Source organism: Watersipora subatra, chromosome 2, assembly GCF_963576615.1.
Source record: "Watersipora subatra chromosome 2, tzWatSuba1.1, whole genome shotgun sequence".
NCBI classification, from domain to species: domain Eukaryota; kingdom Metazoa; phylum Bryozoa; class Gymnolaemata; order Cheilostomatida; family Watersiporidae; genus Watersipora; species Watersipora subatra.
The window spans coordinates 256897-281641 of record NC_088709.1 but is presented as its reverse complement, the minus strand read 5'-3'; the positions used below and the strand labels follow the sequence as shown (position 1 = coordinate 281641).

At 37.5% G+C, this 24745-nt stretch overlaps 2 protein-coding genes across 2 annotated transcripts in view; one reads left to right on the top strand and one right to left on the bottom strand.

The window, feature by feature from the left end:
- Positions 1–4186, top strand: part of LOC137387118 (codanin-1-like) — an 11988-nt gene extending 7802 nt beyond the window's left edge. The window contains exons 6-8 of the mRNA XM_068073424.1: positions 1711–1876; positions 1985–2172; positions 2395–4186. Coding sequence (XP_067929525.1) covers positions 1711–1876; positions 1985–2172; positions 2395–4149 — 2109 coding nt within the window. The 3' untranslated portion in view covers positions 4150–4186. The remainder of the gene's footprint in view (positions 1–1710; positions 1877–1984; positions 2173–2394) is intronic.
- Positions 4152–24745, bottom strand: LOC137387355 (HAUS augmin-like complex subunit 7). The gene is made up of 10 exons (XM_068073753.1): positions 24647–24745; positions 21255–21361; positions 18645–18709; positions 18081–18142; positions 10108–10223; positions 8634–8792; positions 8172–8277; positions 6872–7081; positions 4474–4570; positions 4152–4389 (listed from the first exon to the last, which is right to left on the bottom strand). Exons 1-10 carry the CDS (start codon positions 24734–24736, stop codon positions 4289–4291), a joined length of 1113 nt encoding a protein of 370 aa, XP_067929854.1. The 5' UTR covers positions 24737–24745; the 3' UTR covers positions 4152–4288.

Below are 24745 nucleotides of genomic sequence, written 5' to 3'. Positions count from 1 at the left end.
ACTTTACTAAAGGTAGAAGACTAATTTCTCACTTTACTAGAGGTAGAAGACTAATATCTCACTTTACTAGTGGTAGAAGACTAATATCTCACTTTACTAGAGGTAGAAGACTAATATCTCACTTTACTAGAGGTAGAAGACTAATATCTCACTTTACTAGAGGTAGAAGACTAATATCTCACTTTACCAGAGGTAAAAGACTAAGATCTCACTTTACTAGAGGTAGAAGACTAATATCTCACTTTACCAGAGGTAGAAGACTAATATCTCACTTTACCAGTGGTAGAAGACTAATATCTCACTTTACTAGAGGTAGAAGACTAATATCTCACTTTACCAGAGGTAGAAGACTAATATCTCACTTTACCAGTGGTAGAAGACTAATATCTCACTTTACTAGAGGTAGAAGACTAATTTCTCACTTTACTAGAGGTAGAAGACTAATATCTCACTTTACCAGAGGTAGAAGACTAATATCTCACTTCACCGGAGGTAGAAGACTAATATCTCACTTTACTAGTGGTAGAAGACTAATATCTCACTTTATCAGTGGTAGAAGACTAATATCTCACTTTACCAGAGGTAGAAGACTAATATCTCACTTTACTAGAGGTAGAAGACTAATATCTCACTTTACTAGTGGTAGAAGACTAATATCTCACTTTACTAGAGGTAGAAGACTAATATTTCACTTTACCAGAGGTAGAAGACTAATATCTCACTTTACTAGAGGTAGAAGACTAATATCTCATTTTACCAGAGGTAAAAGACTAAGAACTCACTTTACTAGAGGTAGAAGACTAATATCTCACTTTACCAGAGGTAGAAGACTAATATCTCACTTTACCAGTGGTAGAAGACTAATATCTCACTTTACTAGAGGTAGAAGACTAATTTCTCACTTTACTAGAGGTAGAAGACTAATATCTCACTTTACTAGTGGTAGAAGACTAATATCTCACTTTACTAGAGGTAGAAAACTAATATTTCACTTTACCAGAGGTAGAAGACTAATATCTCACTTTACTAGAGGTAGAAAACTAATATCTCACTTTACTAGAGGTAGAAGACTAATATCTGGTAGAAGATTAAAATTGAAAAGAAAGCATAAAAATATGAGTATAAAATAAAAGATAACTTAGTTAAACACTCTTGCTTACTGACCATTATTGATTGCTGACGCTCTTGTTTGCTGACGTTCTTGTCTGCTGACACTCACCCTCCTATCCCCATTCTCTCTTTTCCCCTTCTCCAAAGAAGAAGTGAGAAGGGGAAAGGAGAGGGGGGGCAAATAGCCCACCCACCCAATAAGCCAGGGTCTGAAAGGGAGAAGGGGAAAAGAGAAAAGGGGGATAGGAGAGGGATGATGTGATTTGTGTGCAACATTTCATAACTTTTATAGTTTTAATCTATGGTGGTTATCAAATATTATCACAGAATTGCTTTAGTTTACTGGATTATGTATCAAAAAGGTTTTGACCGTAAGTGAAAATAAATTGATTTTGTCACTTTCTCATCAGCTCCATTGTTAACAACAGTGCATTCAAGCATTTGGTACAATTCAAAGACGTAACGTCGTGCTATTCAAGTCTGACAGGCTTTTCCCTATTGGCCAATCTAGGTTTATATATCTATGGCTGACACTCTCGTTTGCTGACACTCTTGTTTGCTGACTATTATTGATTGCTGACTATTATTGATTGCTGACAGGTGAAGAGGGAGTGGGACAGTAACGAAATTCTTCCTGGTTGGAGTCTTGCCCAGAGCTGTTCACAACGCATCCGCCAGCTCCTTGACCATCCTTCCGCTGATACAGCCAATCATGTTCACCTTTCTCGACTTTTCATTGGTCAGCTCACGCTCTCCTGTCTTCAGGGTATGCACTCCCAGTCTGTAAATCGGGGTAGGGGGCTGGCTATCATTTATTACCTTGTGGTCTCTCTTTCACTCAGCTGCCGACAAATCAGCTGTACTATATACACAGGTTTGGATAGCGGATGGACAGACGAGAATGACAAAGGTATGAATCTGTTGAGTGAGCTAAGGTACACCCAGCCAGAGAAATACAAGAAATTACGTGAGAGATTTGTGAAACCTACTTCCATCACAGCTCATTGCACCAGACAAGTGAAATTCAGTGGTCAAGAAGCATTCTTCAAGTCATTTATTGATGTAAGCGGCTATAGAAACTATTTGAGAATTGTCTGCAATTAGAGTCATCCATTATGTAGGTGTTCTTTACAGTCAGCCATCTGTGTGTTGCGGCAGCGCAAGCAGACAGGTGGTGATAATCATACACAAGCCAAGTACTGTGTATACTTAAACTATGTATGTGTGTGTACACGCAAGAGAAATCGAATTAGGCTAGGGATACTTTACATGCTTTTATTTCAGGCAGCGAGGGATGCGACCTTTAGTCAGCATTTGAAAGACTCACTCACGCTCCGACTCTTATCAATTGATTCAACTGAGTTTGACGAATATGATGAGCAAGATGTTGACTCCGCTCTTGCTATGGAGAATCTGTCGGATTGTGTGCTCACCTCCAGACTGCTAGCTAAGTTCTTGGGCTATCTCCACTTTCAGCCGTATGCATGCAGAGAGAAGAAAAAAACAGCGATGGCTGAGCAGTACATGCAGCTGCGGTCGATCACGCAGCCCCCGCTTGATGTTGCTGGTTTGCTGCAGAAGGCAATGCACCGGGGTAGATGCCTTCTAACTGTGCCGTGGCTCGTACAGTATCTCAGTCAGGTAGACTACTACACGCGGTCTCTACCTTACTACCGCTCTCTCCTCGCCAGTCTTCGACTACATCTTAATCATCTCAAACATCAACTAACTTCTCTAAACTTTTGCAGCAACTTTGTGCAATATGTTAACCTAACATGGTTCTTTAGTCTATCAGAACTGGAAGGGGTGAATATAGAACCTACGGATAGACCAGATTGGTATAATGAGAAGCAATCTAGCAATATTCGAGTTGGTCTTGACAATGGGAGCATTAGCAACATGACATTGCCATACGAATGCTCTGATACCCTAAAAGCTGCCAAAAATACTTTACTAGGCTACCTCATGGGGTTGCGCAGTAAAGGGCTAGTATCTAGAAAGATTACGCCCTTGACAGCACCAGCCAGTTCTAGCGTTCTCCTTGCAAGACCTGTTCCATGTCTCCTCTCATCAACCCAGCAATCTCATTTGCAACAAGCTCTCGAAGAGAATTTTTTCCATAATCAACCCACCTCTTTAAAGAAAACTGTTACATTCTTGGGTGAGCGGATTTCTTCCTCCTACATAAAAGAATTTCGTGGAAAAGGGCTCTCTGATGGTTTGCTAACACACAAACTGTTAATACATGAACGAGCCAAAGGAGTAGCGTGTTTGACAGATGTTAAGGCTACTCTCTTTCCTTTTATAGCATGTCAATCCTCCCAACTTCACAACAAACTCTGCACTCAAGCACTTGATGGCTTTAACATTTACTTCACCTCTCGGATCGAAAAGATTACACAGCTCCTGTTGCCAAGTGAGACAGAGAGCCCAGTTTTGATGGTTTGCAATGACTTTGCACTGCGCCATGGTCTTGAAAGAGTGCACAAATGGTTAACAACCAATCTTACCCTCTCCTACATTACTGCAGAGCTCACACAGGAAGTAACTAAGTATTGCAGGACGGGTGGCAACTGCCCTGCTCCTAATTCGCAGTCTAAAACCTCATTTATCCAACTTGGTTATGAACACAGTGATACTGCCCCATCACCTAGTAGGACATTACTACAAATGCAAAATATTGTTGGCAGCTGGCTCACTCACCCAAAGCGAAAAGTATCTGGGCTAGCGGAAATGCTTGAAAAGACGGCGAGATGTGTAACAGGAAGAAATGACATTGAGGACATAGCTATGCGCAGCATCTGTTCACTGCTGGTCAGTGCACTCGTGCAGATGGCGGTGTTACATAGAGATGAGTTGACAGAGAGAGCAATGAAAAGCATTCATAGCCTGTTGACTATACGAGGCCTAGAAGGGTATTGGAATGACTTGATGTGTGTCGTGCCAGAAGTAGAAGGATTAGAGGGAGCAGAGTCTTTATCAGAGAAACTCTGCAACTATATCTTATATCAAAAAGGTCTGATGAAGGTGGTCTTATAAAGATGGTCTGATTTCTATTCAATAAATTATAAACGTCTACAAATCTTAGCAAATCATGCACGCATTACCATGTAGGCATTACCACCATGTACATTATGCTCACGGTATCACACTGAAATGCACAAAAACAACATAAGAGTTAATTAATAGTCTCTGGTTGTGAAAGTAAACTGATGCTTCTCTCCAGGCTGTCAAGAGTCTCATAGAGGTGTAGCATCTGATCCGTGTCTCTGTAGTGAGCTGTAATATAACAGGAAAGGTGAACAAGACATGAGGGTAGAGCTCGAGGTGTGGGTTTTGGAGGAAGTAGTGAAGGATACTCACTGCCAACAGGTTTCTCAGGTCTCACTGATTCGAAGCCTTGAGAGAATGACTCTAATTTGTCGTGGGAAACTCTTATCACCTTCATGGCTCCGAGGACCTGTCATTACACCAATAGGGGTGACTATAAGCACTTCATTGACTAGGTAAGTGGACAAAAAACTGCTGAGGAAACCATCAGGTGGTGGTCATTGACTTGCTCTGCATTGCAACGTTTTGTGCAGCAACAGGAACATCAAGAAATCTTTATTATTGTGTATTGGATGCTTTCCAGCTTGAGGGCACGAGCTGAATAAATTACCAGATTATGCATCAAAACTTTACTTCAAGTTATAATGAGAAGTACTAAGTTGTATATTACTATGATGTATGTTGTATATGACTAGTTGTAATATACAACGGGAGGTAATATACAACGAGAAGTAATATACAACTTAATATTATAATTAATATTAAATAATAATTAATAACGGTAATTAATATATATCGAGAAGTAATATACAATGGGGGGGGGTAACGCAACGGGAGGTGATATACAACAGGAGGTAATATAATACGAGAGGTAATATAATACGAGAGGTAATATACAACGAGAGGTAATATAATACGAGAGGTAATATACAACGGGAGGTAATATACAACAGGAGGTAATATACAACAGGAGGTAATATAATACGAGAGGTAATATACAATGAGATGTAATATACAACGAGAGGTAATATAATACGAGAGGTAATATACAACGGGAGGTAATATAACGACAGCTAATAACAGGTAGAATGTACTACAGCAGACATGTCCAAAGTCCGGCCCGCGAGCCAACTGCGGCCCAGGGTCAATTTTCATCCGGCCCGCAGCCACTGTCATAAAATCAACAACGTCCTGCCCGCCTGTAGCATTAACAATTTGTACCTTAACGGCCGATTTTCCAGCATTACGTAGGGTGTGTCAAAATACCTAACAGCCGGAATTCTGGCATTCACATGGCTTTGTTTACAAAAGCAGTTTCTGATTAACAGCGTAAACCAATCAGATTATTTCTTGCACAGGATGTTTGAAAAGAGATGTCTCATCCATTTGTAACAGTTTTCAAATATCTTTACTTCCTTCGATTTAATAACAAATTTTATTAGGACGGTATCGCGAAAAAGTTGATACGACTCGTTTGTTGGTAGGTCATGAATGATTGTGATGCAAACAAAGAATTTTATGGCACTAGTTACAATTTTCCAGTATATTTTGAGTCATGAAATAATGATGAACAAGTGCTCAATGAATATGATGCTACTATAAATGTTTTTACAAGTTTTTTAAAATCTTATGAACTTTTATGGTTTTGGCCTGAATAATAATGAAGCACTGTTTTTTCTGTTTGATGACACTTGCTGTGGGCTGCTCGACCTTTTTACTAATGCTTTACCAAATATCATTGTATTATGAGCACGTTTAGTTATATTTAATAAAAGTTTTAAAAACTTCTGATCGTTGGACAGATTTCTTAGGGTTACTGACACCACTGACAAAAATGAGTAGGGTTCAAAGGGTTAATAAACTGGGCAGAAGCACTGTTACCTGTGTGTTAAAAATTTAAAATTCCAATCAACATTTATTGTGCTGTCATATTTTAAATGAGCCCTGCACTTGTTGATATGCCTATTACAGTATTACTTGTTCACTTTTCTGTAATTGCGTTTAAAAATTCTATAAGTATTAAACTGCTATAGTGAGATATTGTTTCACATTTCAAATGTAATTTGTACCCAAGAGTACAATTACTGTTCAACTGTTACAAAAAGTTAGTATTAAAAAAGTGAAGCTAAGTTATTATTAAATTCCAATTATGTCAATGCAATTTTGATGTGCATGTTTCAAACGAACCAAAACACATGCTTAAGATTACTGAAATTAAAATAAAAAAGCAAATATGAAACACGGATTGGCTCGGTAAAATTTATTTAAATTAATTGCTGTTATATGTAAAAATGTCCACCAAGGTTGGCCCCCTAAATTTTTAACACACCAAATCTGGCCCCTTTGCAAAAAGTTTAGACACCCCAGTACTAGAGGATCTGTAGTTAAGGTTATGTTAATAAAGGGTGACATATAAAGGGTGACATATAAAGGGTGACATATAAAGGGTGACATATAAAGGGTGACATATAAAGGGTGACATATAAAGGGTGACATATAAAGGGTGACATATAAAGGGTGACATATAAAGGGTGACATATAAAGGGTGACATATAAAGGGTGACATATAAAGGGTGACATATAAAGGGTGACATATAAAGGGTGACATATAAAGGGTGACATATAAAGGGTGACATATAAAGGGTGACATATGAGAGATACTATCGGTGAAATATACTAGAGGTAAATACAGTGAAACGTTTTAGCCAACCGTTGTAAAGCTGTTGAGAAGCCGCTGCACACTATGGATCCTGTCTCCTAAAGCTGAGAGTGACGGAGAACTGCGGCTACACCATGGCTGAATGTGACTTTCATAACAATAGCAGCAGTTGACGATCATCTGCTGGAGTTCCGACAGTATCAGACGCAGCTTGCGGAGCTGCGTCTCACGTGATTTTTTATCGACCATATTGCATGTGTGCTGTAATAGAGGGTAACTTGTGAAAGTGCTGCGATATCAAGGTGAACTGTAAACACGCTGTAATAGAGGGTAACTTGTGAAAGTGCTGCGATATCAAGGTGAACTGTAAACATGCTGTAATAGAGGGTAACTTGTGAAGGTGCTGCGATATCAAGGTGAACTGTAAACATGCTGTCATAGAGGGTAAGTTGAAGGTACTGCGATATCAAGGTGAACTGTAAACACGCTGTAATAGAGGGTAACTTGTGAAAGTGCTGCGATATCAAGGTGAACTGTAAACATGCTGTCATAGAGGGTAAGTTGAAGGTACTGCGATATCAAGGTGAACTGTAAACACGCTGTAATAGAGGGTAACTTGTGAAGGTGCTGCGATATCAAGGTGAACTGTAAACACGCTGTAATAGAGGGTAACTTGTGAAGGTGATGCAATACCAAGGTGAACTGTAAACATGCTGTAATAGAGGGTAACTTGTGAAAGTGCTGCGATATCAAGGTGAACTGTAAACATGCTGTAATAGAGGGTAACTTGTGAAGGTACTGCGATATCAAGGTGAACTGTAAACATGCTGTAATAGAGGGTAACTTGTGAAAGTGCTGCGATATCAAGGTGAACTGTAAACATGCTGTAATAGAGGGTAACTTGTGAAGGTGATGCGATATCAAGGTGAACTGTAAACATGCTGTAATAGAGGGTAACTTGTGAAGGTGATGCAATACCAAGGTGAACTGTAAACATGCTGTAATAGAGGGTAACTTGTGAAGGTGCTGCGATATCAAGGTGAACTGTAAACATGCTGTAATAGAGGGTAACTTGTGAAGGTGCTGCGATATCAAGGTGAACTGTAAACATGCTGTAATAGAGGGTAACTTGTGAAAGTGCTGCGATATCAAGGTGAACTGTAAACATGCTGTAATAGAGGGTAACTTGTGAAGGTGATGCAAGACCATGGTGAACTGTAAACATGCTGTCATACAAGGTAACTGTGCTTTAATACAGCATAAAAACTAAAGGTGTGGCAATACATGCTAATCTGCACAACCGCTGCCTGCTGCCGTGTAAAGTAAAATGTTTTTGGTATACTGTCTTCACCTCATTTGAAAGGCTATCAAGTAACTGACGCTGCCGGTACAAGTCCTCTTGCAACAGCTTCAATCGTTCACTTAGCTCTGGCATACTGCTTAAACTTCTCTCATCTCTACAAAACATCGCAAACCGATCGTAAATGGCTTAGTTGTCAATAAGCTGACTGCAGATGTGTCCCACTCGATTTTCAAAAGAGTGAGGCTCTGACTCACTCGTGCCTGTATTCAAAATTTACATGTGGTGTAGGCATATGTAGGATCATATGCCTACACCCCATGTAAATGTATGCAAAAGACACCGCTATTTTGAGAAATGGCTGCATTGAGCCATCTCTTACAGAAACAACTATAAAATAAAAGATAACTGCATTTGGCAGACGTTGGCAGGTTTCTTGAGCAAGATACAAAGGTAAGTAAGCGCATGACAGACACAATGGTTAAGTGTTGAACCAAGTACTAATGGTCCTACTGATCAGCATTGGAAGCCATGGCTGTCAAGTCAATAGCCTTTTTCACATCAATGGGAAGAATAGAGTGGCTTGATGGAAAGAGCTCGCTAACAGATTGCTGTTGAGCCAGACGGTCCAGGAGGCCACAATCTTTTGTATACTGCTCCATGGCGCTTTCACTAAATCAAATGGTACATACTATATATTAGATTGTAGTTCTCACAATGATTGATGTACACTAGAATGACTAGACGGTAGCTCTCGCAATGATTGATATACACTAGTAACTAGACAGTAGCTCTCTAATTTGGTATACACTAGACGGTAGCTCTCATAATTTGGTATATACTAAACAGTAGCTTTCTAATTTGGTATACAATAGATGGTAGCTCTCATAATTTGGTATATACTAGACGGTAGCTCTCATAATTTGGTATATACTAAACAGTAGCTCTCTAATTTGGTATACAATAGATGGTAGCTCTCATAATTTGGTATATACGAGATGGTAGCTCTCATAATTTGGTATATACGAGACGGCAGCTCTCATAATTTGGTATATACTAAACAGTAGCTCTCATAATTTGGTATATACTAAACAGTAGCTCTCATAATTTGGTATATACGAGACGGCAGCTCTCATAATTTGGTATATACTAAACAGTAGCTCTCATAATTTGGTATATACGAGACGGCAGCTCTCATAATTTGGTATATACTAAACAGTAGCTCTCATAATTTGGTATACAATAAACGGTAGCTCTCATAATTTGGTATATACAGACGGTAGCTCTCATAATTTGGTATACAATAGACGGTAGCTCTCATAATTTGGTATATACAGACGGTAGCTCTCATAATTTGGTATACAATAGACGGTAGCTCTCATAATTTGGTATATACTAAACAGTAGCTCTCATAATTTGGTATACAATAAACGGTAGCTCTCATAATTTGGTATATACAGACGGGAGCTCTCATAATTTGGTATACAATAGACGGTAGCTCTCATAATTTGGTATACAATAGACGGTAGCTTTCATAATTTGGTATATATAGACGGTAGCTCTCATAATTTGGTATACAATAGACGGTAGCTCTCATAATTTGGTATATATAGACGGTAGCTCTCTAATTTGGTATATATAGACGGTAGCTCTCTAATTTGGTATATAATAGATGGTAGCTCTCATAATTTGGTATACAATAGATGGTAGCTCTCATAATTTGGTATATAATAGACGGTAGCTCTCTAATTTGGTATATACTAGATGGTAGCTCTCATAATTTGGTATATACTAAACAGTAGCTCTCATAATTTGGTATACAATAGATGGTAGCTCTCATAATTTGGTATATACGAGACGGCAGCTCTCATAATTTGGTATATACTAAACAGTAGCTCTCTAATTTGGTATACAATAGATGGTAGCTCTCATAATTTGGTATAGAAGTGTATGGACTGACTGAGTGAAATGCATAATGAAGATGTACCTGGTATCATAAGTTAAATGAGATCTGACACAGATGCTGCCTGTTTCATCAGCAGTGAGACATAGATTCAGGAGCTTGTCCATAAAAGCCATCTGTTTGTTCATGGATGACTTTCCCTGTGGTACAGCAAGCTGGTTATCTCTCAGTATATTAATGCATTAGTCTTACATGTACATTAAGCTAGAGTGTACATGATGTTATGGTATACATAGTATTACAGTATACACAGTATTATGGTATACATAGTGTTACGGTATACATAGTATTACGGTATACATAGTGTTACGGTATACATAGTGTTACGGTATACATAGTGTTACGGTATACACAGTATTATGGTATACATAGTGTTACGGTATACATAGTGTTACGGTATACATAGTGTTACGGTATACATAGTGTTACGGTATACATAGTGTTACGGTATACACAGTATTACGGTATACATAGTGTTACGGTATACATAGTATTACGGTATACATAGTATTACGGTATACATAGTGTTACGGTATACATAGTGTTACGGTATACATAGTGTTACGATATACATAGTATTACGGTATACATAGTGTTACGGTATACATAGTGTTACGGTACACATAGTGTTACGGTATACACAGTATTACGGTATACATAGTGTTACGGTATACATAGTGTTCCGGTATACATAGTGTTACGGTATACATAGTGTTACGGTATACATAGTATTACGGTATACATAGTGTTACGGTATACATAGTGTTACGGTAAACATAGTGTTACGGTATACATAGTGTTACGGTATACACAGTATTACGGTATACATAGTGTTACGGTATACATAGTGTTACGGTATACATAGCGTTACGGTATACATAGTGTTACGGTATACACAGTATTATGGTATACATAGTGTTATGGTAGTGTTATGGTACCAGGGAGAAATTTTGAAGGTACAGTACAGGGGGACAAAGATGTGTCCGATTTCTTAAATTTTCAATTTATGACCTGCAGCGCGGTGAGTTGGGGTTTCTTGTTTCAACATTTTGGTTTTATGTATAATAGTAGCGGCTAATAATTAGCTACTAGTCAAAACCCAGATATATGTGAAGACATCCATCTGGATTTTGAATGGATAATAAGTTAACATAGCCATAAACCAATTATAACTGGGTGATATGTTCACCCCCACGCCCAAGGTCACGTATTCAGACATGAATATATGACCTTCAGTAGTGCTCCATTCATATTGGCTTCTTGCTCAAACAATAGCGGATGCTAGTCGTTACTCATCAGTTAGCAAAATAAACAAATACAGCTTTTCATCAGGTCAGTATCTTTCATTCATTCCGTATCTAGTAATATGCTTGTGTGTACTCTTGTGTACAAGTGCATGTCTGTATCTAGTAATATGCTTCTGTGTGTACGCTTGTGCACAAGTGCATGTCTGTATCTAGTAATATGTTTCTGTGTGTACGTTTGTGCACATGTGCATGTCTGTATCTAGTAATATGCTTGTGTGTACTCTTGTGTACAAGTGCATGTCTGTATCTAGTAATATGCTTCTGTGTGTACGCTTGTGTACAAGTGCATGTCTGTATCTAGTAATATGCTTCTGTGTGTACGCTTGTGCATGTCTGTATCTATTAATATACTTCTGTGTGTACGCTTGTGTACAAGTGCATGTCAGTATATAGTAATATGCTTCTGTGTGTACGCTTGTGTACAAGTGCATGTCAGTATATAGTAATATGCTTCTGTGTGTACGCTTGTGCACAAGTGCATGTATGTTGTTGGAAAAAGGGGGGTTGTAAATATGTGTAATATTGTTTAGACAACACTTTTCTGGTCAAAATGTGACTTATATAATGAAAAAATTTACAATATTATTTTATATACAGATTGAGTAGGTACAGTGGAGTCTGCATAATTTAAACTCGAAGGAACCAAGTCATATAATTTGAATTAATCAGTTTGAATTATAAGAACCGTGCTATGTATTGAGCTGCATTGTTTTATCAGGAGTCATCTTCAAGGATGTACCTGTTTCATCCATATTGTGTTGGTTAGAGAGATCATAACTCTCAAGCAGCTTTTTCAATTCAGTATCTTACCAGCAACATACATAGAGCTTGTCTGAAACGCAATTTCATGCCTAACTTTCCATCTCTCCATCCATGATTTTGTAATTGCTCCATTGTTTAGCTACTGTGTAAATCTATTAGCCTTCTCAAGTAGGATTGGTTCATTCACAGCCACAATGTTGCTCCTCGATTGTTTGAATCAAGTTAGTAATGCTTTGCTAATATCATCATGCATTGCTTGCTTCTTTCTTTATCATTTTTGATTAGCAGAAGAGTTTTGGCTAGCAGAAATAATATATTTATTCTTAATCCATGTTGATACAGTAGATTTAGAAAGTTTCTCTCACTTGGTTTTACTCCTCTTTGAATTTTATTAATAATATTCATCTTATACTGGCAAGCTTTAATTTTGTAATTCTGTTTCAATTCTGAAGACATTTTTGCAAAAGCAAAAAAAGCTTTGAATAAAGCATGGAACTGTCATTGTTTATTAGCCTTTGATTATTCACTTCTGTATTCAAGATAAATGTTCACTAGTGCTCAAGTTTGATGCATAGTCATAACACACAATCTTTTTTCAGTGAGTCCTTTTTCAAATTTTTTCAGGTTCACAGAATAAAGACGGTTTTACCACTAGCGTAACTTGCTCTATCAAAGTCATGTGTTAGCTGCCAATCTGGAGCTTGACCTATTAAATTGATGCACCTCTCACAATCACCGAAGAATATATGTCACAGCAGTGGTTCTTGATTCTGTGATTGTGACTAATACTAATGTATTCAGCTCTGTTTAGTTTTACACGTTCACTACTTTTAGTTTGAATTAACCAAAGTTTATTTGAATTAGTCAGACTATTTCTAATGTTAAGTGATACTAAAGGGAGGGACAGGGACTTGAAAATGTTTGAATTGAGCAAAAATTCGAATTAATCAGACTCTACTGTACTTGTGAAAAATGAAAATATGAAGCTACATTGAAGACTGATTTCAATGTATAGTTAGCAATGGTGAAGAGAAACCACAATGTATAGTTAGCAATGGTGAAGAGAAACCACAATGTATAGTTAGCAATGGTGAAGAGAAACCACAATGTATAGTTAGCAATGATGAAGAGAAACCCCGATGTATAGTTAGCAATGGTGAAGAGAAACGACAACATGTTTTATGCATGAAAGTATTGAGTAATGACTCATTGAAACCTAACAAATCGAAGCAGCATCTCTAATCAATACATTTTCAACATGCAGAAAAGGATCAGAACTTCTTTGAACAGCATGGGAAACAGCTCAAGCAGATGAAGGGAAACAGCTCAAGCAGATGAAGGGAAACAGCTCAAGCAGATGAGGGGAAACAGCTCAAGCAAATGAGGGGAAACAGCTCAAGCAGATGAGGGGAAACACAACAGAAACTTTCCATGAATTAAACTCTCAAGTACTAGAAGCCTCGTACAAGGAAGCATATGAAACAGCTAATAAGAAAAATTAGTGAACTAGTTAAAGAGTAGTGCGCTGCAGACAAGGCTATTCAAAGAACTGTACAAAGATATGAATGCTGAGCACCAATCACTGTTGTATCACACAAATGTTCCCTGGTTAAGAGGTAATTTTACAGCAAGAGTTTTCAGCCTCCGAAATGAACAGATATCATTCACTTAGCTGCAGGAAATGGAGAATTCCATAGAAATCTCACAGACAACACCTGGATTATTTGGGTCGCATATCCAGGGTTGGCATTTTTCCCAGGAAAAACTGTTTTTTCCAGAGCAGCGGGAAAAACTGGTAAAAACCGGGAACAACTGGTGAAAACCAGGAACTGGGAAATATTATAACGCCAGAATTTTTTATCCAAATATTTTGCTAAAAATGAAATTTAATAAAAATGAAAAATTGGACTAAACAATTAGTTGTGTGACTCCATATTTATATCAATCAATAGCAATGGAAATAAAATAGTGTTTAAAAGTATGAAAAATTAGAAAAAATCAACACCCAAGATACGGGTCAACGTTGAATAACAATGAGCCTTTTACAGTCCAATAAGAGAACTGTTTTGACATGTATTGTTTAGCACTTTTTCCTTAGTGCAGACCAAGCTGTGCAACAGGCTTGGAGTGGAGAAAGCATCCTAACTGGTAGTTTGATACCAAAACCTAAAAACAATTTCTTTAGGGTATGATTTGGCCGAATACGAGGATTAACTTCTCTTGGACAATCAATTCCCAGTACCCTAATCCGTTTGTTCAGCTCACCGGTCTCGACTACTTGGCATTATCTTCATATGTTTTCGCTTTTCAATTATTTTCCAATTGTTGTATTATGCTTACTGTCATGTTTCACACATATCAATTTTGCTTTTCATTTAATATTACCATTTAACATATGTAAATGAACGAATATTATCTCGTGATCCGGTCTTTTCATTCAATAATTTAATAAATAAATCAAGTATAAAAGTTATGCGCATTCTTAGCCTGTGTACTGTTAAAGAGCCATAAAGAAGTTCTATGACAACTAATGGTATAAGTGTATTGTTATTCTTTGCTTAAGCATTAGTCAACTTGCCAAAAAAGAGGTTTTTTAGCTTTTCCCGCTTTTTCCCACTTTTGGACAAAAATTAGTTTTTCAAGGGGCGGTAAAAACCGGTATAAACCAGCGGTAATAACCGCCATGGGAAATACTATGCCAACCCTGCGCATATCTGGTGGATATTTTTGAGCAATTTAATCACTCTAAATCAGAAGATGCAAGGTTCTAATACTGACATGGTAAAATTTCTGAACCAGCTATATGCTTTCCAACCCAAACTCACTGGACAGCGCCAACCTGGCTCTTTCTGCTAAAATCCAGAATGAGATTACAGAACACCTGGACCACCTTCACACAGAGTTTGAAAGACATTTCCCAAAGAAGATTTGGATATGCTCATCAATCTATTTCAGTGTGTCAACATGGTATCAGATGAGTGTCAGGATGAGTTTCTGGAGCTTGAATGTGATTCAGATGCAAAACTTTTGTTAGGAACAATTTTGGTGACCGAGTTTTGACCAACAATGACCAAGTCGTATCCCGAAGTAGCAAGGATTGCCCTCCTTAAACCGCCGCCATTTGTGACCACATACCTGCGTGAGTCAGGGTTCTCAGCATTGCTTGCTATTAAACCTAAAGTTTGCAATAAACTAATCCTACAAAACTATTTGCGCTGTGCTCCATTCAGAACATAGCCACAGATTGAACTTCTGTGCCATAATGAACAGCAACAAAGAGACCACTATTAATTACAGATTAAGGTGAGACCACTATTAATTACAGATTAAGGTGAGACCACTAATAATTACAGATTAAGGTGTTGCATACAAATTAATAATATGTTGTTATATGCTTTGATACGCGCAATAAAATGAGGGTTATAATTTGTATTGGTTGTTTGTGGTCGTGTGAGTTAAAAGTGGGTTGGGGAAATCAAATTTTCCACGACCTTAAAGCACAAAAATTACATAATTTTTTATTGTATATTTCAATACATCAGAGTCTTGGCTTTCGAATGAGCTATTGTTTGCCATGGTGAGACAGACATTGGTTGGTGTTTATAGGATTTCCCCAGAGCTCTACCGCGAAAAAGTTTACTGGCATAGTCTCAAAAATTGTGACGTCACAATTCTCATATTCGTTGTTGTGTGCTACGATAATGACAGGCGAAGGTAGGACAACTTCAGAGAGCGAATGAAGATGACAAAGGAATCAGTGTCATTAGTTTTCTATGTACATATTATTTCTATGATAAGTACCTCAGACTCCAAGAACCACATTATATTTTCCCGATGATATTATGCACTAGCTCTTTATTTTTAAAGTGATGTTGAGGGTGACGACTGAGACTTATTAATTTCAAGCATTGCGTGATCTCCGAAAGTGCGATTGACATTTAGTCCAAGGGCCACGCAACCGCAGGTCATAATTTAATCGATGTGATTTCATTACCTTTATCAACGACAGTACATTTATTGAAGCATAAGTAGTTAACCCAGAACATGTGTTTGTATTGGTCGGGCGTTAGCACGATCGCGGGCATTGTTGATTATCTAGAATCTTAGTTTATTATTAGCGCTCTCCGGGTTTAACAGCACCGATTGTCACAGAAAAACTCAGCCTCAATGGCAGCAAAAAGGATCGACAACCTAAGGCTAAATGAGAATTAGGACGTCACATTTTGAGTGCCTGAACCGAGTGTTTTTTTTGCAGGACGTACTTTTGACACCCCGTTTTTTATAGTTCTATTATTCTTTGTGTATTGAATATAGGCTCATTCGAAAGCCAAGACTCTGATGTATTGAAATATATAATAAAAAATTATGTAATTTATGTGCTTTAAAGAATAGAGAAAGCATAATATTATTATGCTTTATTAGTTATCTTGAGGTGTTGACTGATGTTCTAAAAAAAGAATCAAGGCGATTGACCCACTAGAAGCTGAGATATAGACAGCCAAACACAGGTCTACCTAATAAAGAATCAGAGGAAAACCCTTCGAAAATCCCGAAAACTGTGACGTATAAAATCGACTTAATGGTCATGTGCCGGAGTTGTGCACTCTTACCGGCGTTATGTATAATGATTGTTTTGGCTACGAGATGTGAAACGCTTCTCGCGATAGTAAATAATTTACATACTAACTCTGATTTCTCAGGAAAATCATCCAAACATTGTGTGGTAAAGGCATTTGCCCACAACCCCTTGCCATGATTTTTCAAAGCAGAAGAGCAGATTTTGACTATTGTGCTTCAAATTTTAACTCGATCTCCACGGATATGCTCTGAAGATCATCTGTTCAACGAACGGCGCGTGTATAGTCTATATGCGATACCCGCGAGTTGCAGTTTGTTTAGAATAAGAAATAGAAATGGGACTTTTTGTTCCTTCATCATTTTTCTACTGTGTATCTACTGCAGCATTCTTCTACTGTGTATCTACTGCAGCATTCAGTTGATTTTCATGATTATCGTCACTATTAACAGACTGGAAGTTCACCACAGCCATAATCTTAAAAAGACTAACTTGACCGTGCTGCTCTTGCTATAAGGAAAAAAAACGATAACTTTTGCTTTGATTTTTCTATTGATCTATTATCTTATTTATGATTATTTTTTATGATTAATATAATAATCATAATGCATATTATACAAAATAATAATATAACTGCGTATAGAATAAATGATGTAACTAATATAATTTGTAGAAAATTCCAAATGATAACCGAGATTGATGACTGATTTAATTGATTCCATTTATTAGCTATAGTTAAAAAATCTGAACAACGCTAAAGATGAGTCTGAATAGGGAAGCTAAGTAGGAGAACAACAAAACTGAGCTGAACTAGCAAGATAGCGAAATGTTGCGAAATAATAGATGCGTGTAATTATTTTATGCTAAAACTAATCTACACGTCTGAGGGACTGGTTCGAAATTCTAGGAGCGATGATTGTTAGGCCCAATTTTATTGTTCTATACTTCCAGGGATTGAACCAATTAAAACGCCGTGATTGTTATAGGAGAGCGCATTAGTTGGCTTAATTGACCAATGGCACACAAGTCGATTTCATACGTCATATATTGATGATTACCAAAACACTTATGTTTTTTGGTAGACCTGTGTTTGGCTGGCTATATCTCAGCTTCTGGTTGGTCAATCTCCTTGATTCTTTTTTTAGAACATCAGTCAACACCTCAAGATGAATAATAAAGCATAATAATATTATGCTTTTTCTATTCTTTAAGGGGAAACTAAGTAAAAAAGGTTGGGAACCCCAGGTATACGTTATTGTTTGCATAGTGTTATGGTATACACAGTGTTACAGTATACACGAAGCTGTTGCATATATATGATGCTTTATATGAAGTTGTAGAAGACCACCAACCTGTATGAGGTCAATATCACTCGCTCGGCATAGTCCCAAAGCAGAGGCAGCATGAAGGATGGCTAGTAAAAGATAATCAACTGATAAGTACATGATGAGCACTACTAGACTTGCACGGAGCAGCTGATAAGTACATGATGAGCACTACTAGACTTGCATGGAGCAGCTGATAAGTACATGATGAGCACTACTAGACTTGCATGGAGCAGCTGATAAGTACATGATGAGCACTACTAGACTTGCATGGAGCAGCTGATAAGTACATGATGAGCACTACTAGACTTGCACAGAGCCGCTGATAAGTACATGATGAGCACTACTAGACTTGCATGGAGCAGCTGATAAGTACATGATGAGCACTACTAGACTTGCATGGAGCAGCTGATAAGTACATGATGAGCACTACTAGACTTGCATGGAGCAGCTGATAAGTACATGATGAGCACTACTAGACTTGCACGGAGCAGCTGATAAGTACATGATGAGCACTACTAGACTTGCCCGGATTAACTTAAACAAGAGCTTGCTCAAGAGGCAATGTGTGAATTCTGATAAAAGACTTACCTTTTAGTTTTGGTTCTGTACCAGCATAAATGGGCTCAAGGAAGTTGTACACTGAGGAGTTGAACCTGAACACAAGTTGAATACAAGCAAAAGTATTTAACTCTCTAGTCAACATTATTGATCCATAGATATTTATTATTCATGTTGAGCCATCATATCACTTTATTTAGTACCAATACCAATTCAATTGCTATTACTGTGGTAGCTATCATATAGTACCAATACCAATTCAATTGCTATTACTGTGGTAGCTATCATATGATAATTGGAACTATATGATAGCTACCACAGTAATAGCAATTTAATTGGTATTGGAACTACCTTACAGGATGAATTTATTCGCGGAGTTATATTTCGCGAAAATTGTCTTTTCATGCATATTCGCGGATGTCTTTTCATGCATATTCGCGGAAGAATTTATTCGCGGCTGAAAACTGCCACTCTTTAGGAAAAGTTAACTCTATTGCGGCTAGTAATAAATATTCCTACGCATGCGCACACCGCGTGTTGCGGTTTATATTTAGCTTACAACTGCGAGGCGATCATGCTATTCTACGGTAAACAATTTTTGCTGCGTCCAGAGGTTTTCACGAATAGTCATCGCTTTGAAGGCTTTTGATAAGCCAACAACTTGTGGTAAGTAATGAGTTTTTTACATTTACTAAATTAGTTAAATTTTACTTTGGTTCTTCGGTAAAACGCAATACTAATTTTTTCCATCCCTACTGCTTCATTATTTGTTTTAGTGTGAGAGAGATTTTTCATCATACACCGAAGAACAATGATTGCAAGGGTTGTAGATGTCATTCTTAGAAGATCACCAATCATTCAGGGAGGTCTGGAAATTGAGGTTGAAGTGACCGCAGCTACTTACGAGAAGAATATATCTGTTTTTGAAAAAGGAACGAAAACGCCTTAACGAGCACAAATCTTTGGCCAACCGGCAAAACTTTGCAATAGTAAGCCACGAGGAGAGTTCTGATGATAACTTCCTTACCAGTCATGTAGTAGCGAGAAAATCGCCTTCAGCACATACCCAAGACAGTGACAGCGACAGAGCTGCTATTACCAAAATAGCTAGTCAGAAAGCACCATTACACGCTAGTATTCACATATCAAGAGTACCAGTTTAATTTTATTGCTAGACAACCGCCATATGGACAAAACTGTTTGTATTTACTCCATTCGTTTGTAAAATTTTATTTGTATTTGAAATATTTTATTTGTAGACTCAAGTTTGAAATAAATTATAATACATGAAATAAAATATATAATTTAACCGTGTTTGCTACAGCGATATCAATGAGTTGTTGTCGATGAAGGGGTCTAGGTTGACTGGTTGCCTCTCTGCCAATATTCCTGCCTTGATTAATATTACTACTTGTCTCTAGTTTTCGTAATCGGAGTAGGTTGTTTCATTCTCGATCTGCAGTAAACACAAAAAAGAAAAATATTAACGAGTGTTGAGGAAGTACAAAAACAATAGCTGAAGTATTTGATGAAAGCGATCAGTTTTTAAACAAAAGAATTAACTAATGCAGTTGATTATGGAAAAACGTATCTGCACTGCAAATCAAATACATACCATAATGTCCAGATCAGAATCATGATCGTCCTTGACTTCGGTATTAGAGATTGATGGAGTTGATTCTAATGTAAAAAGACTAGGAGAGCTTTTTTGCTATGCTGAAGCAATGCCGAATAACTTGTAAAAACCTTGAATAATTTTGTAAAGTTTGACGCAATGGCAATAAAGCTCGAAGCCTGGCGATGATTTTAAAGAAGTTTTGGAGCTCGGCTACGTTTAGTACTTCTGCCTCGCGGCTATTTTCGCGATGACGCCATTCTGCTTATCTTGTGACAACCTCGAATAATTTTGTAAATAAATGTGATGCATTGCCAATGGTGTTAGCTCAAAGCTCAGGCAATGATTTTAAAAATGTTTTGGAACTCAATCACGTTTAGTATTTACATTAAAACTAGGCTAGCGACTAGTTTTAAATTTGATGCAGTAGTTATTCTCTCTTGTGATTAAAAATAGAACTATTTATTCACTGAATTTAATAATTCGCGGGATGGACTGTTCGCGGAATCGCGAATTTTTATGACCAACGAATATTTTCATCCTGTAGGGTATATGATAGCTACCACAGTAATAGCAATTGAATTGGTATTGGAACTATATGATAGCTACCACAGTGATAGCTACCACAGTAATAGCAATTGGATTGGTATTGGAACTATATGATAGCTACCACAGTAGTAGCAATTGGATTGGTATTGGAACTACGTATATGATAGCTACCACAGTAATACCAAATGGATTGGTATTGGAACCATATGATAACTACCACAGTAATAGCAAATGGATTGGTATTGAAACCATATGATAGCTACCACAGTAGTAGCAAATGGATTGGTATTGGAACCATATGATAGCTACCACAGTAATAACAAATGGATTGGTATTAGAACCATATGATAGCTACCACAGTAATAGCAAATGGATTGGTATTGGAACTATATGATAGCTACCACAGTAATAGCAACTGAATTGGTATTGGAACTATGATAGCTACCACAGTAATAGCAATTTAATTGGAGGCTAACCGTGACAACAGCCATTGAAGAATCTTTATCCGAGGTTCTCCTGGATTAAATATTAACTCAGAAATCCAGGTTTCATCCGCACTTTCTGTGTATGGACAGGCCAATCTCTAGAATGAATAGCACCACTGAGTTTTACTCCTGAGGAGGGCTATTATACCGGAGTAATCTGATCATGAGTGTGTGTTCAGCAGGCTTATAGAAAAGGTTTGAGAAGTGACAAATATATCACTTTGAGCTGCAAACAAAAACGGCTGTACTTGGAATGCTTTCCAGAAAGTGAAAGCTTAAAAATTGTTTTGCAGCATCGTCACATAATTACCTATATGCAAATAAATCGACATGATTTATATAATAAAAAAGGCAAATATTACACTAGTTGATATCGTTACACTTCTTTAGAAATTCCGGGTTGATCTAAATAAAGAGGGGGGATCGGTTTTTCCTGACAGAATAAAAATAAGATCTGTTGAAGGTCTGGTGGGCCATTATAGAAAGCGGTGTGTGGAACTCTTGAAACAAATATCAACAAAAAGGAGATATAGACACATTTTTGCTTGACCCTGTCTGTCACACGTTTAGTAGTTAATAGCAAGCTTTACCTTAAAAGCTGCTGACAAATGCATCTTGCAAGAGTCTTATGAAATTGGTCAGAACAGAAACAATATTTCTACTAAATTATAATATACCAACTATTGTAGCACGACGTTGCAGGCCACTGTTGTATATTTCTCAGAAACATTCCACCTTTAGTGGAAGTTTACTTCTATGGTTCATTTCACTATCGTACTGGTTATTTACTACATAGCTCTAGGATCCACTGAAGGGTTGAAAGACCAATCTTCTTTGTTGTCCAAAAAATCTGTATGTATGAGCCTTCAACCCAGAAACCACGTCACCGAGAGGCAGATACAGACCAAGTCAGTATTAGCGCTAGCAAATCAAAGATGATCTCTCAGGATAAGGGGTGGCGCGTTTTAGTAAGTTCTCTCGGCAAAACCTGGGGGATGGAATTAGTGGTACTATGGAACCCTCACAGATGGTGAGATTGCTTATTTTCTAATACGATGCTATTACCTGTACTTTATAAAGATATGCATTAATCTCATATACAATCTGCCTTGTCTCTTAGCATCGGCATCCAGTATACCTTGTGATTGCTAATCATAAAATTTGGGCAACAACAAGTAGCACAGGATATGTGATGCACTGATACTGTTATGGTTATTTAAATACCGTAAAACCTCTAATTGAATGCCACCTCTATTTGAACGCCACCTCTATTTGAACGCCACCTCTATTTGAACGCCACCTCTATTTGAACGCCACCCCTATTTGAACGCCACCTCTATTTGACCGCAAGAGCGCTACCTTCTGATAGAACGCCACTTTCATTTGACCGCTACTTTGACAATCTGTACGAACCCATAATATCAAGTGATCAGTAGAAAAGTGTCCACAAAATCGTATCACTAATGAAGTTTATATCAATTACCAACACAATCTTTGTCATACTCCAAAGCTTTTAGCTTGCTTTTTGTTAAAACTTTGAAAGCAGCATCATAGAAATAATTAATAGCTGTCTCAGGCTAAGAGCAGTTCCTTGTTTAACGCGGTCCTGATACTTCGAAGTACATGTATATCAAACGGTTTACATTTGCGATGGTACAAAGGATACATTTAGCGAGCAAAACTTTTACACGTTGCATTTGTGCTAAACGCAACGTGTAAAAGTTTTGCTCTGCCAAAAATTTGTTTGGACACTAACATCAACTAGTTATGCAGTGCAGAAGAAGTTGAGGTCAGAAGGTATTGTGTGAGGTATTGGACAACCAGAGGATGTTCGTTCCATTGAAAGCAACAATCAGAATGCAGCCATCCGAGGAAACGATCCAAATATTTTTGACTTGAAAACGTTAATTTTTGTTTCTGCATGTAATATAAATATGGTTCGTTTATGTCCCTTTTTCATGAATAGGCCTATATATTTGAAGCATCTGAGAGATTATCAATATATAAATTTGCGATTTACTTTATATTATTTAATAGCATCATTGCGGTAATCTGAAATTGTGTCAACACCAGGTGGAGAACATGCCAAAGGAATATAGAAGCAATTAAATCTACCAAACAGCACCAGAAAACCACCAAAGAAACATTAAAGATAAAGGAAATTATTAAACGTATATACAGATCTAAATTTTCTGTCAGACACAACCTACAGTAGATACCAAGAGTGAGTCACCAACTCCAGCTGAAGACTTGCGCAAGCAAGATATCTTTGCACACCTGACATAGAGCATTAATACTCAACCTACTCTCACAGGCTAGCCTTCCCAGATGCTAGACATCTATAAAAGAGAACAGCTCCAATGACTCAGCCTATTTCCAGAAGGCTTGCAGATTTCCCTCTCTTTCCCAAGGGCCTGCTTAGGCACTCTCCCCTCTGCCTAACAAGGAGCCTTTCTTTTTCTCTCTTGCCTGTGAAGTCTCTTTCTCACACCACATGCCAAAACTGTCAACCTATGGACTGCCACCACTCTCACCTAACTGTCAAGACTCACGGCCGTACAGGACTGAGCAAACGAACATGGACGACCATTTGAGTAAAGGTCTAACATGCATTAACTATTTTAACCTTTTGTCATTAATATTATCGTTTTAGAATTTTGTTAGTTGTGCATTTTAATTGTTTGGCTCATAGAATAAACAAGTAATTTTTACTAGTAAATACCAGTATTGCTCACAATAGCTTAACAGAAGTACCTGAACCAGTAATAATCAAATAAGTTCCCACAAGCCAAGCAAAACTGCACAAACTAAACATAATCTAAATAAAATAAGATGACAAAGCAAATTCAACGCTGATATTGTGTGTGGATTTGTATTAGTTATGCATAACAAAAATTCTCCATATCCACCTATAACAACCTTCAATTGAACCTCACATAACCAAATTGACAACTCAAAAGATTGTACGAATTTCATGCTTAAAGTGGGTGAGAGCAATGATATACAGCTCTGGAGGGCTGTATATCATTGGTGCGAGTCTCAAGTCTATAGCATTGCGTCTGTAGAAATTCTTCAGCAAACCCATAAGATTTATACCACTGAAAAGTGAAAAGAGAATTTTCTGCCGGCTATTTTCATGTTTTGATTATGCAGATTGAGCGCATTATATGAAAGTTATGCACCATTATGCGAATGGCTGTTTGAATAGCTTTTGTGGATGCTAATTAAATACATCCAACCTAAAAATTAAGTAGTGAAGGAGTCAAGCATGTGAAATTGTGCCATTAAAACTCAGAAAACTAGTAATCCATTTTCCATATCACAGTAAGAAGTGATTTTGGTAGCATTACGTTATTGTAACAAAGGTTTTACAGCTACAACACCTTGAATTTATCCTGAAGCTCTCTTGAATAGTCATACTTAACACGGTTTCTTCGAAAATGCGACTCGGGCAATTTTGAAACTTCTGCCATTTTTTCAGC